At 44.9% G+C, this 20,173-nt stretch overlaps 1 protein-coding gene across 4 annotated transcripts in view; it reads left to right on the top strand.

The window, feature by feature from the left end:
* The window catches only part of LOC140190212 (Fc receptor-like protein 5), a 94,997-nt gene that overhangs the window by 38,080 nt on the left and 36,744 nt on the right, over positions 1-20,173 (top strand). For 3 of the 4 annotated variants that reach the window (XM_072246759.1, XM_072246757.1, XM_072246758.1), the window contains 4 exons: positions 1,745-1,774; positions 6,894-7,160; positions 9,236-9,490; positions 11,643-11,921. In XM_072246759.1, the coding sequence (XP_072102860.1) occupies positions 1,745-1,774; positions 6,894-7,160; positions 9,236-9,490; positions 11,643-11,921 (831 nt within the window). The remainder of the gene's footprint in view (positions 1-1,744; positions 1,775-6,893; positions 7,161-9,235; positions 9,491-11,642; positions 11,922-20,173) is intronic. The other variant, XM_072246760.1, reaches the window with a different exon arrangement.

Raw genomic sequence — 20,173 nt, 5'->3', positions numbered from 1 at the left:
GGGAATAATTGTTGTGTCCATACGTGAAAAGCTGACAACACATTCTAAAGGCTGTAATTTCTGCCAAAGGTGCATCTACTAAATGCTGACTTGAAGGCGGGTGAATACTTATGCAATCAATTCTTTTGTGTTTTATGTTTGTAGTTAACTTAGATCACTTTGTAGAAATCTGTTTTCACTTTGACACGAAGTAGTCTGTTTTCGTTGATCAATATCAAAGAAGAGCCAGACTAAATCCACTGTCATTCAATGTTGTAAAACAATAAAACATGAAAACTTCCAAGGCGTTGAATACATTTTATGGACACTATATATTCTAGGTTACATAGGCGTACTAGTGGGGAATAGACGACTCTTCAATAGGTAACCAGTACGGTTTTCAGGTTCTCAGTATAATAACAACGTTCGTTGTACTTGCACGAATGGCGATACAATCCCTGGCCACTTTATTAGGTGAAGTCTGTGCATAATAAAGAGGCCACTGAGTGCATTTTCGTGGTCCTCTGCTGCTGTAGCACATCCACGTCCAGCTTCGAAGTGCTTTGAGTTCAGAAATGTTCTTCTGCAAATCACCGTTGCAACGCCTAGTTATTTGAGTTACTGTCACATTTTTTTGTTCGCTGAAACACACCCAGCCTCTCATTAGCAACACACATCAAAGTTGCTGGTGAACATAGCAGGCCAGGCAGCATCTCTAGGAAGAGGTACAGTCGACGTTTCGGGCCGAGACCCGACGAAGTCCTGACGAAGGGTCTCGGCCTGAAACGTGAACTGTACCTCTTCCCAGAGATGCTGCCTGGCCTGCTGCGTTCACCAACAACTTTGATGTGTGTTGCTTGAATTTCAAGCATCTGCAGAATTCCTCGTGTTTGTTGCCTCTCATTAACACGGAGTTTTCGCCCGCAAATCTGCCGCTCACTGGACGCTCTTGTCTGTTAGCTGATTGTTTTCCGCACCACTCTATAGAGACTGTTGTGCAGGAAAATCCCAGGAGAGCAGCAATTTCTGAGATATTCAAAGTATTCGGTCTACCACCAACAATCATTCCACAGTCAAAGTTACCCTGGTCACATTTCTTTCCCATTCTGATATTTGGTCTGAATAGCATTTTGAATCTCTTGACAAAGCTCTCCAGGCTTCTAATGCCCGGACTGGCAACTGGTCAAAGCTTTATTACGCTGTCGTGTCCGCTCTTGCCTTTTATCCTCGGACAGTGGACATGATTGAGGTTCCCTCCTCTCCAAGCTTCAGATGTCCGGATTGGCCACGAGACAAAGCTTGATTTCTCGGTCAGTTCCTCCAACTCCTTTGTGCGTTTCTCCAATATTCCAATATGTGCAATATTTTGTACCTCGATTTAAATAATTACATAATAAAATTACGGTCGTCCTTAGAATGGTGGCCATTGTTGAGTCCCACAATTTCCCCCAGTAGATTTTGACCGACCTGCTGAGTTCTTCCAGCAGCCTATTTCTTTTGCTCTAGATTTCAGAATATGTGCACACTGGTGTCACCATTTGTATCAACAACATCCTTCGAGGTAGAAAAATGTCATTCAGTCTCAGTAATAGCAATACAGCTCGAATTCACTTAGTTCCAGAACAATCATAATGTCAACCATGCGGCTGAAGCTCGATGCCAAGGAGGAAATGATACTGTACATAACAATAAAATTTTTCTACACAGTTTAGCATGGTGTTACCGATGATAAATGTACTACAAGATCTTTTGTTTTCTTTTTCAGTGCAAATTGCTCTCTCGATGGCTCCACACGGTATGATGTAAATTTAATAATTTTTTTACTTATGATATTAACTGTTCGTGATTGTATTCGAGTTCAGGTTGATGATCCACTGTTGGTATCTCACCATCTTCCCATGAAAATAATATCTGTCTTCTACGAATTGAGATGGTAGGGAAACGTGTTTCTTGGAGAATTGAACGTATTCGAGTCATAAAGTCCCATACCTTATAGACACGGAAAGAAGACCTTCTGCCACCCGATCACTACCGACTGGGCGGTATGGTAGCTTTCATTACAGGCGACCCAGGTTCAATTCTGCCTCTGCCTGTATGGAATTTCTACGTCCTCCCTGTGGTTTCCTCCCGCAGTCCAAAGATGTTCCAGTTGGTATGTTAATTGGTCATTGTAAATTGTCCCATGATTAGGCTAGCATTAAATCAGTGGGGGCGGCGTGGCTCGAAGGGCTGTAAGGGCCCATTGTGCACTGTATAGTAAATAAATAAATTCTCATTTGCCCGGGTTTGACCCATATCCCTCTGGGGATTTAACCTCGCCTTTCCCTGTCCAAGTGCATTTGAAATGTTGACAATATACCTGCCTCATCCACTTCTAGCAGTTCATTCTAGGAGCGAGTAAGTTTCTCGCGTCATTCCCATTACATCTGTCCCCTTTAGTTTCTGATTTCCCAATTTGTGTTCCACACGATCTTACAGCCCTCAATAAAATCACCCTTCCTCCTCCAATGAATAAATTTACACCCTGAGTAACTTCTGCCTGTAACCCAGGCCCTTGTCAGGACGCCGCAGCAAGGATGCAATCATAGACCAAGTACTGTGCTCACTGTGATACTTATTGAATAGCAGGACAACAAAGTCGGCGTCAAAGTTCAGGCGGAGATCAAAAAATCCAGAGAAATCCAAAAATCAGAATCGGGAAACAGGCAGAGCCGATATTCAGACGGACAGAGTTCAGATACGAATGCTAGAAAGGCTCGGGAAAGGTCACGGACACAATCTGGCAACAAATAGGTGAAAACACAGGACTAAAGTACACTGAGCAATAAACAGAGAGGCAGATGACAGATGAAGCGCAATGAGACACAAGTGGCAGAAAAACAGGTAATAATGGGAAACAGGTGAGAGGCCGAGTAATCAGTGATACAGGGGCCGGAGTAGAGCAGGAGTGGGGACAGGAACACACGGGGCAAGAAAACAAACAAGAGCACATGACACTAGAAAACCACAGAATGACGGTTAGGGGGAAAACACACAAAAAGACAGATTTCAACTGGATGTACTGACAGTAAGCCCCTCTCCCCTCTACGGACACCTGTTAGCGTCACGGCAGGAGGAACTGGGTGCTGGCGATGAATGTCCCTGTTGAGAGTGGGGTCCAGGATGTTACAGGCGGGTATCCAGCACCTCTCCTCAGGACCATAGCCCTCCCAGACAAGAAGGTACTGGAAGGCACGACTTCAGTGACGAACGCCCCACAGTCGACGCACCGTGAAGGCCTCTGACCCGTCGACGAGCCGTGGGGGAGGGGGGATGTTGGTGACAGGACACAGGGGATCGCTCATGATAGGGTTGATGCGGGACACATGGATTGTGGGATAAATGCGGCAGAGAGTGGAGGGGAGCTTGAGACGGACGGCAGCAGGGCTGTTGACTTTAGCCGTGGGAAAAGGGCCGATAAAGCAGGGGGCGAGTTTGCGGAAATCTACCTTGAGGGCAGGTCTCGGGTTGAAGGTCACACACGCTGTTCCTGTCGGTATCGTAGGGCCGTGGAGCGATTGCAGTCAGCTTGATACTTGATCCTAGCTGAGGCATGGAGAGGACACAAAGAGTGCGCTTGCACGTCCGATAGCAACAGCGGATGAATGCCTCGGCAGATGGAACGCAAATCTCCTCTTCCTGGGCAAGGAAATAGTGGAGGTTGGTAGTCAAGGTAGCATTCGAAGGGCGACAGACCGTTGGATGAGGACCGATGAGAGTTTATGGCCTACTCGGCCCAGGGTAACTGTTGACTCCACGCGGAGGGGTTCTGGGAGACCAGACATCGCAATACTGTCTCAGGCTGTTGGTTGGCCCTCTCGGTCTGGCCATTGGCCTGTAAGTGGAATCCTGAAGACAGACTCACAGACGCACCCAGAAGATTGCATAATGCCCTCCAGAAGTTGGATGTGAATTGAGAACCCCTGTCTGACATAACATCTACAGGTAAACCGTGTAATTTTAAAACATGTAGTATTAGTAATTTGGCTGTTTCTTTGGCAGAGGGTTGTTTAGGTAAAGGAATGAAGTGTACAGACTTGGAGAAGCGATCAACTGCTGTGAGAATGGTGGTGTTCCCATCTGATTGGGGAAGATCGGTCACGAAGTCTAGGGCAATGTGGGAGCAGGATCTCTTGGGGATAGACAGGGGTTGTAACAGACCAGCGGGTGACCGGTCAGAATTCTTGCCTTGAGTACAGATTGAGCAGGCTGAGACGTAGTTGCGGATGTCATCTCCCATGGAGAGCCACCAGAAACGCCGACTGATGAAGGCCTGAGTACGCCTGGTTCCAGGGTGATAGGAAAACCGGGAAGAGTGACCCCACTGCAGTACCTGTGAGCGGACAGAGCTGGGAACATAAACACGGTTAGTGGGGTATTGACTAGGGGCTGCCTCGCTTGGTTGAGCCGCATGCACAATGGATTCAATGTCCAATTGCTCTGCACCGACGAGACAGTAACGAGGGAGGATGATATTGGGTACCTCAGGGGTCTCAGAGGAGAGAAATATTCTGGAGAGGCCATCAGGTTTTCCATTCTTGGAACTGGGGCGGAAAGACAGAGTAAAATTGAATCTTTAGAAAAACGGAGACCAACGAGCTTGATGGGAATTAAGACGCTTGGCCATACGGATATATTCCAGATTCTTGTGATCCATCCAGACCAAGAATGGCACCTTCAGCCAATGCCTCCACTCCTCCAGAGCTAGCTTCACAGCCAGCAGCTCCCAGTTTCCGACAGCGTAATTCCGCTCCGTGGGAGTGAGGCGGTGAGAGAAGAAGGCGCAGAGGTGTACCTTCTCATCCTTGGCCGAGCGCTGAGAGAGAACAGCTCCTATGCCAATGTCAGACGCATCAAACTCCACGATGAGCTGCCGGTCGGTGTCGGGTTGAATCAGGATGGGGGTAGAGTTGAAACCTTGCTTCAGGTCAGAGAATGCTTTTTCAGCAGCAGAGGACCAGGAGAATCTGACAGGAGATGAGGTAACAGCAGTGAGTGGTGCAGCCAGTGTACTGTGATTTCTGATGAGGCGGCGATAGAAGTTAGCGAAGCCCAAGAAGCGTTGCAACTCCCGACAAGTCGAAGGTTGGCGCCATTCGACCACCGCCCTGACCTTCCGTTGGTCCATCAGAATGGAACTGCGTGAAATTACATACCCCAGGAAGGAGACTGCATTGCGATGAAACTCACATTTCTCAGCCTTCGCGGATGCGGACAAGATGGTAGCCGTTACGGAGATCAAGCTTGGCGAAAACTGAGGCTCCTTGTGGAGGTTAAAATGCCGAGGTCATGAGAGGAAGAGGATAGCGTTTCTTAACAGTGACTTCATTCAGGCCCCGGTAATCAGTGCATAGACGCAAGGAGCCATCCTTCTTTCCAACAGAGAAAACACTGGCACCAGCAGGGATGCTGGATGATGCCTGCAGCCAGAGAGTCTTGAATGCACTTACTCATGGCTTCTGTTTCAGGTACGGACAAGGAATACAAGCGGGCCTTTAGGGGAGATGTGCCAGACAAGAGCTCAATGGCCCAATTATATCGACGATGAGGCGGCCCGGGAATTGCTGAGCACAGCCTTGAGGTCCATGTCTTCAGGAGGGATGGCAGAAAAGTCCGGAAATCCGTAGGCTACCGTGGCTCGATCAGTCGGAACTGTTGTTGGTTGTAATTCAAAATAAGGTTGCACTATGGAAGAAAAGACTGGCAGGTATCGGGCTCAACTGAGTACTTTTCTGGAGGAGGCAGACGGGGCTATTGGACGGGAAAAGTAAGCGAGAACGCATAGGGCAAAGCGGAAGATGCAGTCGCGGAATGTTGGTGGGCGCTCCAGAACAGCTGTAGTGACTGAGTCTGGGCCCCAAGATTCGTTAAAATCGGCAGAAAGTGACTCCACTGCCTTGAACACGGACTCCAGCTGGTTCTGGTGTCTCCCCAGCATCACTCCCTGTTGTTCCAGGGTACCACTCAGATGACCAGGGTGTGCTGTATCCATTCTGGGCAGATCGTACTGTCAGGGCGCTGAAGCAGGGACCCAATCGCAGGACTAAATACTGTGCGCACTGTGATATTTATTGAGCAGCAAATCCAGAGAGGCAACAAATCGGTGTCAAAGTTCAGGCGGAGATTAAAAAAATCCAAAAAGATGCATAAATCAGAATCGGGAGATAGGCAGAGTCGATATTTAGACGGACGGAGTTCAGATACGAATGCTGGAAAGACTCAGGCAAACTCATCTGGCAACAAATTGGCGAAAACACAGGATTAAAATACACTGAGCAATAAACAGAGAGGCAGATGATAGGTGGAGCCCAAAGAGACACAAGTGGCAGCAAAACAGGTAATAATGGTAAAGAAGTGAGAGGCGGAGTAATCAGTATCACACGGGCCGGAGTAGAGTAGGAGCGGGGACAGGAACACATGGGTCATGAAAACAAACAAGTGCACATGGCAATACAAAACCAGAGAATGACAGCTAGGGAGAAACCACATAAAAAGACAGAGTTCAACTGGAGGTACTGACAGCCCTGGAGTCCTGGCAACATCCTTGTAACTTTTTCTATGCCCTCTTTTCAACTTAATGCTAGCTTTCCTAAATGAGGGTACTAAAGCTGAACACAATTTGAGAAATTGCACCTCACTACCGTCGTATGCAACTGCAAGTTAATAACGCAATTTCAATACTCAATCGCATTTATTCGCATTTCAGTTAATGCTAGTTAATGGCATTCAAGAGGCTTTTAGTTTGGCACTTAGACATGCAGGCAATGATGGGTTGGTCAGAGTGATATGTTTAGTTTAATTTGGCGGAGATATGCTGAGCTGAAGAACCTGTCCCTGTGCTGTGTTCTACTATGATCTCTATTCTTTGTTTGCAGACCACAAGGTAACTTTACGTTTGGAAATTCAACCAAGAGCTGCGTTTACTGGAGAACGGGTTGTCCTGAAGTGTTTATGGTCCGATCTAAATCCAGACCCTTATGCACCCTACCGGTGGTATAAAAATAACCAGTTCACGAAACTTACGTATCATAATACTTACGTCATCAACTCAGCGAAACTTTCGGACGCAGCAAGATACCGCTGTGAGTTTAACTCTCATCAGTGGAAATGGGTTTCACAGGACGAAAACGTTGTTGTTACAGGTTGGTCTCAAGTTTGATCTTGTTCTTTTATGCACCATTAACAATCATAGAGCCAAGGAGTTATGCAGACCACTCGGCCCAACCAGCCTATGACCAACAAGATAGAAATCCAATTTGCGAGTAATCTTCAGTCCCTTATTGAGGAAATAAATCAGGGCCCTGTATGCTCAGAAGGTTCACAGAGCCTAGGCCTAAGGATCCAATTACATAGCTCCTTAAAACTGAGCATGCAATTAGATAGCGTAGATAGCATAGAAGGAGTGTGACATGTTTGCCTTCTTTGGACGTAACATTGAGCAAAATCTCCATCAGCACAGGTGCACCACCAGACCAGACTGTGTGTTTAGCCCCCTGCTCTACTCGCTTAATACTTTTGACTGTGAGACTAAGCACAGCTGCAATGTCATATTGAAGTTTTCTGACGACACGACAGTCTTTGGCCGAATCAAAGGTGGTGACTAATCAGCAGAGAGGAGCGCAATTGAGAATCTATTTGAGCGGTGTCTCAACAACAACCTCTTACTCAATGTCAGCAAGATCAAGGAGCTGATTATTGACTTCAGGAGGAGGAAGCCGGAGGCCCATGAGTCAGTTCTCATCAGAGAATTGGAGGTGCAATGCGTTAGCAACTTTAAATTCCTCGGTGTTGTCATCTGAGGATGGTACCAGTGTTCAGAATGCAAGTGCTATTCCGAAGAACGAACAGCGGCGCCTTTACTTTCTTAGAAGTTTATGAAGATTCGCCATGTCATTTAAAACTTTGACAACAATACAGTACATATTTCTATAAACTTGTTTTTACATAACGAGTACCCTCTAACAGTATTTTGACGAGTTGCACCATGGCCTAGCATGGAAACATGAATGTCTTTGAACCTGAAAAGTCTACAAAAAGTAGCGCATACAGCCTGTCCATCATGGGTTAAACTCTTCCCAAAGCGCTGTTACAGGAAAGCATCATCAATTATTAAGGACCATACTATCTACGCTCTGCTCTCTTCTTGCAGCTGCAATCAGGAAGAAGGTACAGCAATCATCGAATCAACACCATCTGGTTCTGGAACGGTTATTATCTCCTCTACCATCAGGCTATTGAACCAGAGTGGAGAATCACTCGCCCATCACTGAACTGTTCCCACATACTATTGATGACTTTCAGTGACACTTCAACTCATAGTCTTGATATTTATTACTTACTCATTATGTAAAAACAAGTTTATAGAAATATGTATTGTTGTCTTTTTCTTTCTTTCTGGAGTGTGGAGACTAAAAAGCGACCTGAAAGATGTTAACTATTTATCAGAGGCATAAATAGAGCGGATAGTCGGAGTCTTTATCTCTAGGGTCGTCGATATGTCGCATCTGGCATTTTCCAGTTGGCGGACAATTTCCTTCCACGCTGCTCTGACATATTGCGAAATCGTGTACTTGGCAAGATGTAGCAGTGGTTTGCCATTGCCTTCTGCCCGGTGAGTTTTTATTTAAGAGATCACCAGCTCTTAAACCAGCACAGATGGAGAGCGTGCAAGGGAGCCGGCCGGATTCGAACTCGGGACCTCTCGCCCTGAAGTTCAGCGCTGATGCCGTAAAGCCACTTGTCAAATGCTTGAGGGCATGAATTAAAGATGATAAACGGTGAGTCTAAATAAAATGGGAACGCAACATGTTTTGTCTTACTGGTGGGTCCCTGGCATGGAAACAATGGTGGAGGAGGTGGCAACGAATACGGAGGTAGGTTTAACGAAGCTATTAGATAGGCATATAAATATACAGTCTAAAGGGATGTGGATCATGGTAAGGCAGATGAGATTTAGTTTAACTGGGAACTAAGTTCGGCATAGACGCTACGGGCCGAAGGGTTGGTGCCTGCGTTATACTGGTCTATGTTCTCCGCACCTACACTATGCTCTCGGTTCGTATGTTCGTAACGACACATTTTTCTCCGCACCTACTCATATACCAGCCGCTAAATATTTGCCAGAAACTTAGATTTTACTTTAGTTCTGCTCTGCCTCCGTTGGGTACTAATACAGCGTTTAATAAAAATTATCTTGCAATACCCTCCTCACCACTAGGCGGTAAAATCGTCCTTGAAGTCGACCGGTCTTCAGTTTTCGAGGGAGAAACTCTGCAGCTGACTTGCCGGTGCAAAAACTCACGTAGGAGATACCAAGTCAAATTTGCCAAAAATTGGATCCTGTTTCATTCCTCGACGGGGGTCAATAAGATTACGGTGCACAGAATGAAAGTCAATGGCTTTAAGGATAGTGGATATTATCGTTGCATTATTGACAGCAAACATTCCAATGCAGTGAACGTGGTTGTTAATGGTATGTATATATTTGTGAGAAGGGTCCTCTGGAGACTGTGGGGCGGGGGTGGGGGTGTGTGTGGGGGAGGTGGTTGCTTGTTGTGCATTTCTTTCCATTCAAGTAGCTATACATAAACCATTTACATCCGTGTCACGACCTCGGGTCGATGGTAGAGTATTCTGCGGTTTCTGACTTTTTTCGCTGTTTTTTTGTATGTTCTTAGTTTTATTACTTATAATTATCTGAAAATTTCGGAGTTTTTCGGGTTATTGTTAACCCTTGTCCTTGATGATTTCCAATTAATTCTCCGAGACTGAGCAGCTCTCCAATTAAGTATCCTTGGACTTTGATCTTTTATTAGAATAGTTAGTTGTTAGCTTCTTATTAGTCTGGGTAACACACACGAAATTCTGGAGGAACTCAGCAAGTCAGGCAGCATCTATGGAAAAAAGTATACTCGACGTTTCAGTTCGATACCGTTTTGTATATGTTAATTGAATTTTCAGCATCTCTTGCTTGCCTATTCGTCTGGGGTTTCTTGAGCTCCGCACAGATCCTTTCATGTTCTGGGCCGTATCCAAAGGGCAGTGTTATTCCCCCGTTGGCATGGTCGCCCTGATCCTTGTCTAGTGAAGTTCTGACCTAGTTATTCTGAGTTATCCAAGACCATGCCATTTGTACTGTTCTGTTCTGTCTCTTTTGTTAACGAAAATTATTAGTTTTGTTTAACCATTCCGAGTCTGTATGATCCTGTGCTCGCGGCCGAAGATACAGCATGACACATCGTGCTTTTCTCCGGGCGGGAACTATTCGCTGAAGGTCAAGTTTGACCTAGGGTGGGTTGAACGATCAATGTGTGAGATAGAGAGCTGTCGTCACAGGATGGTCGAAGGCCATTGTCACGTGGCGACAGCCATTCGGCACCAAGCATCCAGGAGCTATTTATTACGATGAATAGACTTGACCCATTCCGTCGACTGCTCATTTCCTTCCATAAACGCTGTCTCAGCTAATGAGTTCCTCGAGCTACTTTATGTGTTGCAGCCATTTAATCGAAACCTATTGTGATTCAGTTTTACCCTCCCCCAGATTCCCGTTACTTTTCCCGGGTAAGCACTGGCTAGCGGACAAAGGACGAGATAACATGCGATGCTGCTGGTCTTGACGACAACGGCTGGTTTAGAATTATACTTAGATTGTTTGCACTGTAGCCCAGCTAGTCGACCCACTGCCTGACGGCGACGATGACCCTATACCATCCTGTTGTGGAGCTGTATGTGTGGAGATTGAGCGACCGCCCTATGAGTGCGTAGATTTCCTCCGGTTGCTACACTCTCTTCCCGCACTTCACGAGGATTACATTTTATTTTGGCTGAATTGTCACTGCTATATTGATTATTTGTGCATTGGCCGGGACGTGGTTTGGGGAGTGGTAAAAAAGTATGTGACCGGTGGTGTAGTGGCATCCACACCGGACTTCTAGGCGAGTGGTTCTGGATTTGAATCCGGCCAGCTCCTGCCCGCCTTCCATCCGTGCTGAGTTGAGTGTCGAGTTAGCCTCGAATAAACAAAAACACAACAGATAAAAAGGCTAAGGAAACGATAAGTTTGCCGCCCGATGCTCCACAAGGTGCGGAAAGGAACAACAACAAATAAGAATGTAGCCATTCAACGAGGATTGGGATTAATGATTAATGGATGATTGATAGATTTGCCTAGCCGAAGGGCCGTATTTCTCTGCGACTCTAATTCCCGCTGAAAATTCTCCCCAACTAATTAAGTATTACACTATTAACATTTCTTCTAATTAACAATTGATTTATTACTGTCATAAGTACCGAGTTACAATGCAAAACTTTGTTTTGCATGTCTACCATACAGATTAGTTCGCTACGTAAGTATATCGAGGTAGTACAAAGGGAAAAGCCGTAACAGAAAGCAGAATGAAGTGAGATACAGTATAAGAGAATGTACAGTGCAGTCAGACAGTGGATTAATGGCCATGCCAAGATACCTTGTGTGATCAGGGGTCCATATATTCGTAGAAGAGATCCGATCAAGAAACTTTTAACAACGGCATAGAGGCTGTCTTTGAGCATTATCGTGTCTGTTACTAATTACAGTTTGTGTTAGTAAGCATGCTGCGTCAATGTACTTTATATCTTCACAGAACTGTTTTCCAAGCCGGTGCTGAGGATCGAACAAGCTCCCGAAATATTGGAGGGGGAACGATTAACACTGGATTGCTTTGTCCAAACGATCAATTCTAACTTCCCTCTGAGATACGCTTTCTACAAAGACATCGAGACACTGAATGCTATTTCAGAACATCGTGAAATGCACTTGGGAACCGTGACGCCAGAAAACTCAGGAACTTACTTTTGCGAAGCATCTTCGGTGGTGCTGGATGTGCGAAAGAGGAGCGACAAGGTTTCCGTCTCGGTAAGAGGTAAGTTTTGCAGCCAAACCGTGTATAAACAGTGACACCAACATTGTTTGTGCCGTGGGGCATGAAGTATGGTATTTATGGTTTCAGTACGATTTAAACCAACTGGGAAAGCGGACCAAGTAATGGCAGATGGAACTGAACTGAGACAATTGGGAACCGATGCATTCTGGGGTTGCTTACCAGAGCAAGATTTAGGCAGTGAATGGCAGGGTTCCTTGGCAGTGTTTTGAATAGGCAGTCCTACAGATCCAATCCATTGGTCAATAAAAGTGGGGATATAAGTTGAAAAACTTGTGAAAAAGGCGTATGACATGCTCGGAGTATCTGAAAGTGACTCTGACAGAAGACGATCAGCTGACAAAGTGAATCTTAGCAAGTGGTAATCTGCTATGTAGCAGTTTGGCTATGAAACCTGGAGTGGCGGGACGGGTTAATGAGTGAAGCTGTTGATCAGTCTGATGGCTTGGGGGAGGTAACTGCTTTTGAGTCTGTTTGTCCAGGCGTGGATGCTACGTAGCCTCTGGCCTAATGGGAGTGCGATAGACAGTGAAAGTTTAATAATGTACACATTAGAGTCGCGTTGACGTCTTAGGTTTTTTTCCCGAATTTTAAAGTTTAGTTTCAACGGAATCATTAATCTGATATGATTCAGTACAAAAAATGGGAGGGAGTGATAATATACGAGGCTATTTGCTTTGTCGAGCAATAAAAACATAGAAACATAGAAAATCTACAGCACAATATAGGCTCTTCGGCCTTCAAAGTTGTGCTGAACGTGTCCCTACCTTAGAAATTACTGGTCTTACCCATAGCTCTCTATTTTTCTAAGCTCCATGTACCTATCCAAAAGTCTCTTAACAGGCCCTTTCCTTTCCGCCTCCACCACCGTTGCCGGCAGTCCATTCCACGCACTCACCACTCTCTGCGTAAAAAACTTACCCCTGACATCTTCTCTGTACCTACTCCCCAGCACCTTAAACCTGTGTCCTCTGGTGGCAACCATTTCAGCCCTGGGAAAAAGCCCCTGACTATCCACACGATCAATGCCTCTCATCATCTCTATCAGGTCACCCTTCATTCTCCGTCGCTCCAAGGAGAAAAGGCCAAGTTCACTCAACCTGTTTTCATAAGGCGTGCTCCACAATCCAGGCAACATTCTTTTTAAATCTCCTCTGCACCCTTTCTATGGTTTCCACATCCGTCCTGTAGTGAGGCTACCAGAACTGAGCACAGTACTCTACGTGGGCTCTGACCAGAGTCCTATATAGCTGCAATATTACCTCTCGGCTCCTAAATTCAATTCCACGATTAATGAAAGCCAATGCACTGTATGCCTTCTTAAACACAGTCAACCTGCGCAGCTGCTTTGAGTGCCCTATGGGCTCGGACCTCAAGATCCCTCTGATGCTCCCCACTGCCAAGAGTCTTACCGTTAATGTATGTTCTGCCATCATATTTGACCTACCAAAATGAACCACTTCACACTTATCTGGGTTGAACTCCATCTCCACTTATCGGCCCAGTTTTGCATCCTATCAATGTCCCGTTGTAATCTCTGACAGCCCTCCACACTATCCACAATACCTTCAACCTTTGTGTCATCAGCAAACTAACTAACCCGTCCTTCCACTTTCTCATCCAGGTCATTTATAAAAATCACAAGGAGTAGGGGTACCAGAACAGATCCCTGAGGCACAACACTGGTCACCGACCTCGATGCAGAATATGAGCCGTCTACAACCACTCTTTGCCTTCTGTGGGCAAGCCGATTCTGGATCCACGAATCAATGTCCCCTTGGATCCCATGCCTCCTTACTTTCTCAATAAGCCTTGCATGGGGCACCTTATCAAATGACTTGCTGAAATCCATATACACTACATCTATTGCTCTTCCTTCATCAATGTGTTTAGTCCAATCCTCAAAAAATTCAATCAGGCTCGTGAAGCACGACCCGCCCTTGACAAAGCCATGCTAAATATTCACAATCATGTTATACCTCTCCAAATGTTCATAAGTCCTGCCTCTCAGGATCTTCTGCATCAACTTACCAACCAATGAAGTAAGACTCACTGGTCTATGATTTCCTGAGCTATCTCTACTCCCTTTCTTGAATAAAGGAACAACATCCTCAACCCTCCAGTCCTCCGGAACCTCTCCTGTCCCCATTGATGATTCAAAGATCATCGCTAGAGGCTCAGCAATCTCCTCCCTCGCCTCTCACAGTAGCCTGGGGTATATCTCATCCGGTCCCGGCGACTTATCCAACTTGATGCTTTCCAAAAGCTCCAGCACAAAAGCTCCAGCACATCCTCTATCTTAATAAGTACGTGCTCAAGCTTTTCAGTCTGCTGCAAGTCAGCACTACAATCGCCACGATCCTTTTCAATAGTGAATACCGAAGTAAAGTATTCATTAAGTACAGCTGCTATTTCCTCCGGTTCCATACACACTTTCCCACTGTCACACTTGATGGGTCCTATTGTTTCACGTCTTATCCTCTTGCTCTTCACATATTTGCAAAATGCCTTGGGGTTTTCCGTAATCCTGCCCGCCAAGGCCTTCACATGGCCCCTTTTGGCTCTCCTAATTTCCTTTTTAAGCTCCTTCCTGTTAGCCTTATAATCTTCTAGATCTCTAACATTACCTAGATCTCTGAACCTTTGGTAAGTTTTTCTTTTCTTTATGACTAGATTTATTACAGCCTTTGTACACCACGGTTCCTGTACCCTACCATAACTTCATTGTCTCATTGGAATATACCTATGCAGAACTCCACACAAACATCCCCTGAACATTTGCCACATTTCTTCCGTACTTTTCCCTGAGAACATCTGTTTATAACTTAACCTTCCATTTTCCTGACCGACACCTTCATAATTCCCTTTACTCCAATTAAACGCTTTTCTAACTTTTCTGTTCCTATCTCTCTTTAATGCTATTGTAAAGGAAATAGAATTATGATCACTATCTCCAAAATGTTCTCCCACTGAGAGATCTGACACCTGACCAGGTTCATTTCCCAATACCAAATCAAGTACAGTCTCTCCTCTTGTAGGCTTATCGACATATTGTGTCAAGAAACCCTCCTGAACACACCAAATAAACTCCACCCGATTTAAACCCCTTGCTCTAGGGAGATGCTAATCGATATTTGGGAAATTAAATCTCCTATTACGACAACTCTGTTATTATTACACCTTCCTAGGATTTTTTTCCCTATTTGCTCTTCGATATCACTGTTACTATTGGGCGGCCTATAAAAACACCCAGTAAAGTTATTGACCCCTTCCTGTTCCTAACCTCTACCCACAGAGACTCCGTAGACAATCCCTCCATGATGTCCACGTTCTCTGCAGCTGTGACACTATCTCTGATCAACAGTGCCACGCCCCCACCTCTGTTGCCTCCCTCTCTGTCCTTTCTGAAACATCTAAAACCCAGCATCTGAAGTAACTATTCTTGGCCCTGAGCTATCAAAGTCTCTGTATTGGCCATCACATCATAGCTCCAAGTACCGATCCACGCTCTAAGCTCATCCGCTTTGTTCACAATACCCCTTGAGTTGAAATAGACACATCTCAATCCGTCCGTCTGAGCGCGTCCCTTCTCTATTACCTACCTATCCTCCCTCACACACTGTCTCCAAGCTTTCTCCAATTGTGAGCCAACCGCCTCTTCTCCAGTCTCCTCAATTCGGATCCCGCCCCCAACAATTCCAGTTTAAACTCTCCCCAGTAGCTTTAGCAAACCTCCCCGCCAGGATATTGGTCCCTCTGGGATTCAAGTGCAACCCGTCCTTTTTGTACAGGTCACATCTGCCCCAAAAGAGGTCACAATGATCCAGAAATCTGAATCCCTGCCGCCTGCTCCAATCCCTCAGCCACGCATTAATCCTCCAGCTCATGCTATTCCTGTACTCACTGTCGCGTGGCACAGGCAGTAATCCCGAGTTTATGACCTTTGCGGTCCTGCTTATCAACTCACTGTGATCTTTCTTCAGGATCTCTTCCGTTTTCCGACCTATGTCGTTGGTACCAATATGTACCATGACCTCTGGCTGTTCTCCCTTCCACTGCAGGATATCTTGGACGCGATCTGAAACATCCCGGACCCTGGCACTTTGTAGGCAAACAACCATCCGAGTTTCTTTTCTGCGTCCACATAATCGCCTGTCGGGCCCCCTATCTATAGAGTCCCCTATCACTGCTGCCTTCCTCTTCCATTCCTTACTCTTGTGAGCCACAGGGCCGGGCTCTGTACCAGAGGCACAGCCACTGTTGCTTCCCCCATGTAGGCTGCCCCACCCCCCAACAGTACTCAAACTGCAGTACTTATTGTCAAGAGTTACAGCCACAGGGGTACTCTCTAGAACCTGACTCTTCCCCTTCCCTCTCCTGACTGTTATCCACTTGTCTGTCTCCCGTGGCCTTAGTGTGACCACCTGCCTATAACTCCTTTCTATCACTTCCTCGCTCTCCCTGACCAGACGAAGGTCATCGTGCTGCATCTCCAGTTCCCTTACGCGGTCCCTTAGGAGCTGCAGCTCGACACACCAGGCGCAGATATGGTCAACCGGGAGGCTGGGAGACTCCAGGACCTCCTACATCTGACACCCTGCACAGAAAATCGGCCTCACACACGTACTACTTCCTTTCCATAATCAACACAGGCAAACCTACCTCGCCTTGTTTCAGCCTAAGCCCGTTGAGCCAAAGCCCTATCACTCTGCTACCTCTCACTCCGCTGCCCGCTGGATATGGTGGTCTTCTTTTCAAACTTTTCCTGCTCTACTGGCTGACGTCACGCGCCTGCGCATTCTTGCCTGTCTTTTACCCCGAGTATTAAAACTGCCTTCGCTCCGGAAATCCTTAGCCGTTCATTCGCAGCCTCCTTGCTCCGAATAGGTGCTTTAGAATCGTATTCGGACAGTTCGGCACGGTGGCCGAGCAGGTCAAACCACTGCCTCGCAGCGACTGCGACCCTATTCCATTCTGACACCGGCGTGTGGAGCTTAAACGATCGCCCTGTGATCGCATAGGTTTCCCCCGGATGCTGCGCTCTCTTCTGGCATTCTTCTTCTTCTTCAGGTGCCTTGCGCGTTACACGCTTGGGTGCTCATGGCTCTCCACATCGAACGATCCCTCGCAGCGTCAATGATATCTCGCATATTTAGATCTGTTAGTTCTTACACAGTGTCCACATATTTTCTTCTTTGCTTTCCTCTTCCGCGTTTTCCTGGCATAAGGCCTTGTAATGTAAAGTATTCTATTTCTCCCTTTCTGATGACATGGCCCAGGAAGTTAAGTTTCCTCTCCTTTAATGTTCTCATTAAAGATCTTTTTGTATGGGCAATTTGGAGTACTGTCTCATTAGTTACCCTATCTCTATATGATATTTTCAGCATTCTTCTAAGAAATCACATTTCTGTTGCATCTAAGTTACTTTGGAGTTCTGCTGTTATAGTCCATGTTTCGTAAGCATACAGCAAGATTCACCAAATGTAACGTTTTAGTAGCCCAAGCCTTGTTGTCATAGAAATGTGTCTGTTGGTAAAAATGAGTTTCATTTTTTGGAAGTTGGTTTTGGCAATGGCAATTCTTCTTTCTATTTCTACTTCACTTCTAGCACCTTGTGATATAAAGCTACCAAGGCAATTAAAGCTGGTCTTTTGTTCAGTCTCTTGGTTACCGCTGTACAATTATCAGTTGGGAGTATCCTGCTGTATTGATATTACAATACATTTGGTTTTTTTTACAGTTGATAGTTAGACTAAAATCTGTACTTGTTTGTACTACTTTGTCTCGGAGGATTTGTAGGTCTTCTGCAGCACTTGCTATAGGGTGGTATCATCTGCATATCTTATATTGTTGATGTTAACGCCTACAATTTTTATTCCATCTAGGTCTTCTATTTCTCTGAGAATCATTTCACTATATATATTAAATAATTCCGGTGAGGCAACGAATTCTTGTCTAATTCCTCTTTGAATTTTAGTCCAACTGCTTACATTATCATCATTTTTTACTGCCGCCGTTTGATTCCAATATAAATTTTGAAGCGGTTGTTGGTCCCTTCCATCAATATTTAGTTTACTGAGAATTTGAAATAATTTTTCATGTTACACTTCGTCGAATGCTTTAGTGAAATCAATAAAACATAAAAATACATCATTTTGATATTCAATTGCCCTTTCTGAAAGCATTCGTAGTGTGGAAATTGCGTTCATAGTTCCTCTGTCCTCAATAAACCCATATTGCAGTTTAGAACCCATATCGCAGCGTCAATGATATCTCGCACATTTAGATCTGTTAGTTCTTTCACAGTGTCCACATATTTTCTTCTTTGTTTTCTTCTTCCGCTTTTTTTCTGGCATACGGCCTTGTAGTGTAAATTATTGTATTTCTCCCTTTCTGATTACATGGCCCAGGAATTTAAGTTTTCTCTCATTTAATGTTCTCATTAAAGATTAACCCATATTGGCAGATGGAGGTTAATACAGACAAGAGTCAGGCATTGCACTTTGGAAGGACAAACCAAGGTAGAACATACAGGGTAAATGGTAAGGCACTGAAGAGTGCAGTAAAACACAGGGATCTGGGAATACAGATACAAAATTCCCTAAAAGTGGCGTCACAGGTAGATAGGGTCATAAAGAGAGCTTTTGGTACATTGGCCTTTCTTAATCAAAATATTGAGTATAAGAGCTGGAATGTTATGATGAGGTTGTATAAGGCATTGGTGAAGCCGAATCTGGAGTATTGTGTTCAGTTTTGGTCACCAAATTACAGGAAGGATATTAATAAGGTTGAACGAGTGCAGAGAAGTTTTACAAGGATGTCCCCGGGACTTAAGAAACTCAATTACAGAGAAATGTTGAATAGGTTAGGACTTTATTCCCTGGAGCGTAGAAGAATGAGGGGAGATTTGATAGGTATATAAAATTATGATGGGTATAGACAAAGTGAATGCCAGCAGCCTTTTTCCACTGAGGCAAGGGGAGAAAAAAATAGAGGACACGGGTTAAGAGTGAGGGGGGGAAAAGTTTAAAGAGAACATTGGGGGGGGGGGCTTCTTCACACAGAGAGTGGTGCGAGTGTGCAATGAGCTGCCAGACGAGGTGGTAAATGCGGTTTCTTTTTTAACATTTAAGAATAAATGGGACAGCTACATGGATGGAAGGTGTACAGAGGGATATGGTCAGGGTGTAGGTCAGTGGGACTAGGCAGAAAATAGTTCGGCACAGCCAAGAAGGGCAAAAGGCCTTTTTCTGTGCTGTAGTTTTTCTATGGTTTCTATGGTTCTAGAAGTTTCTGGTCTTAACTTGTTTTTATGTCGACTCAGAACAATTCTCAAAAAAACCTTTATTATGTGACTCATAAGGCTGATTGTTCTATAATTTTCACAGTCAATATTTCCAGGAATTTTTGGCAGAGTTATAATACTGATTTCAAGAGATCGTCAGGCAATACACCAGACTCATATATGCCATTAAACATTTTAAAAAGAATATCTATGCCCAGATCTTCTTGGGCTTGTATCATTTCCACTGAAATTTCATTAGGTCCAGTGGCTTTACCATGTTTCATGTTTTTCATTGCTTTAGTTCTTTCTTCTTTGGTAATAGGTGGGCCACAATTAGGGTGTTTAATATCTGGGGGTTCCCCTCTATTACCTTCAAAAAACTGTTCTATATACTGAATTCACCTCTCACATACTTTATCTCGATCTGTTAGCATGGATCCGTCTGCTGATCTTATGCATCCTGTAGAGGAGGTGCTCTTAATTCCAGTAATTTCCTTAATTTTCTTGTGCATTTCTTTGCTGTTGTTAATATGGCCTTCTACTTCATTGCATTTTTGATTCAGCCATTCTTCCTCTGCAATATTTCACAATTGTCTGGTCTGTCTGTCCAGCTCTCTGTATTGCACTTCATTATTCTTCACTAACCTTCTTTGTTCCACCAGATCTAGAATTTCTTGGGTTATCCACCCCTTGTTGGATTTCTTGTCCTGGGATTATCTCCTCTGCTGGTGGATGTTTAGCATATTTAAATCTGTCCCAAATAGGTGTTTCGTTTTCGTTGAGGTGTTCTTTTACAGCTGTTTTCAATTGTTGCTTAAGTATGCTATCATTTTTAAGTTCTCCCAACATATATTTCTTACTCTTTTTTCCACGTTTCATTTTCTTTAATTTTGTTTTGATGGTAGCTATTGCTGGATGGCAATCTGAACCACAGTCTGCTCCTGGGAAG

Source organism: Mobula birostris, chromosome 29, assembly GCF_030028105.1.
Source record: "Mobula birostris isolate sMobBir1 chromosome 29, sMobBir1.hap1, whole genome shotgun sequence".
NCBI classification, from domain to species: domain Eukaryota; kingdom Metazoa; phylum Chordata; class Chondrichthyes; order Myliobatiformes; family Myliobatidae; genus Mobula; species Mobula birostris.
This window is presented reverse-complemented; position numbering and strand designations above follow the sequence as displayed.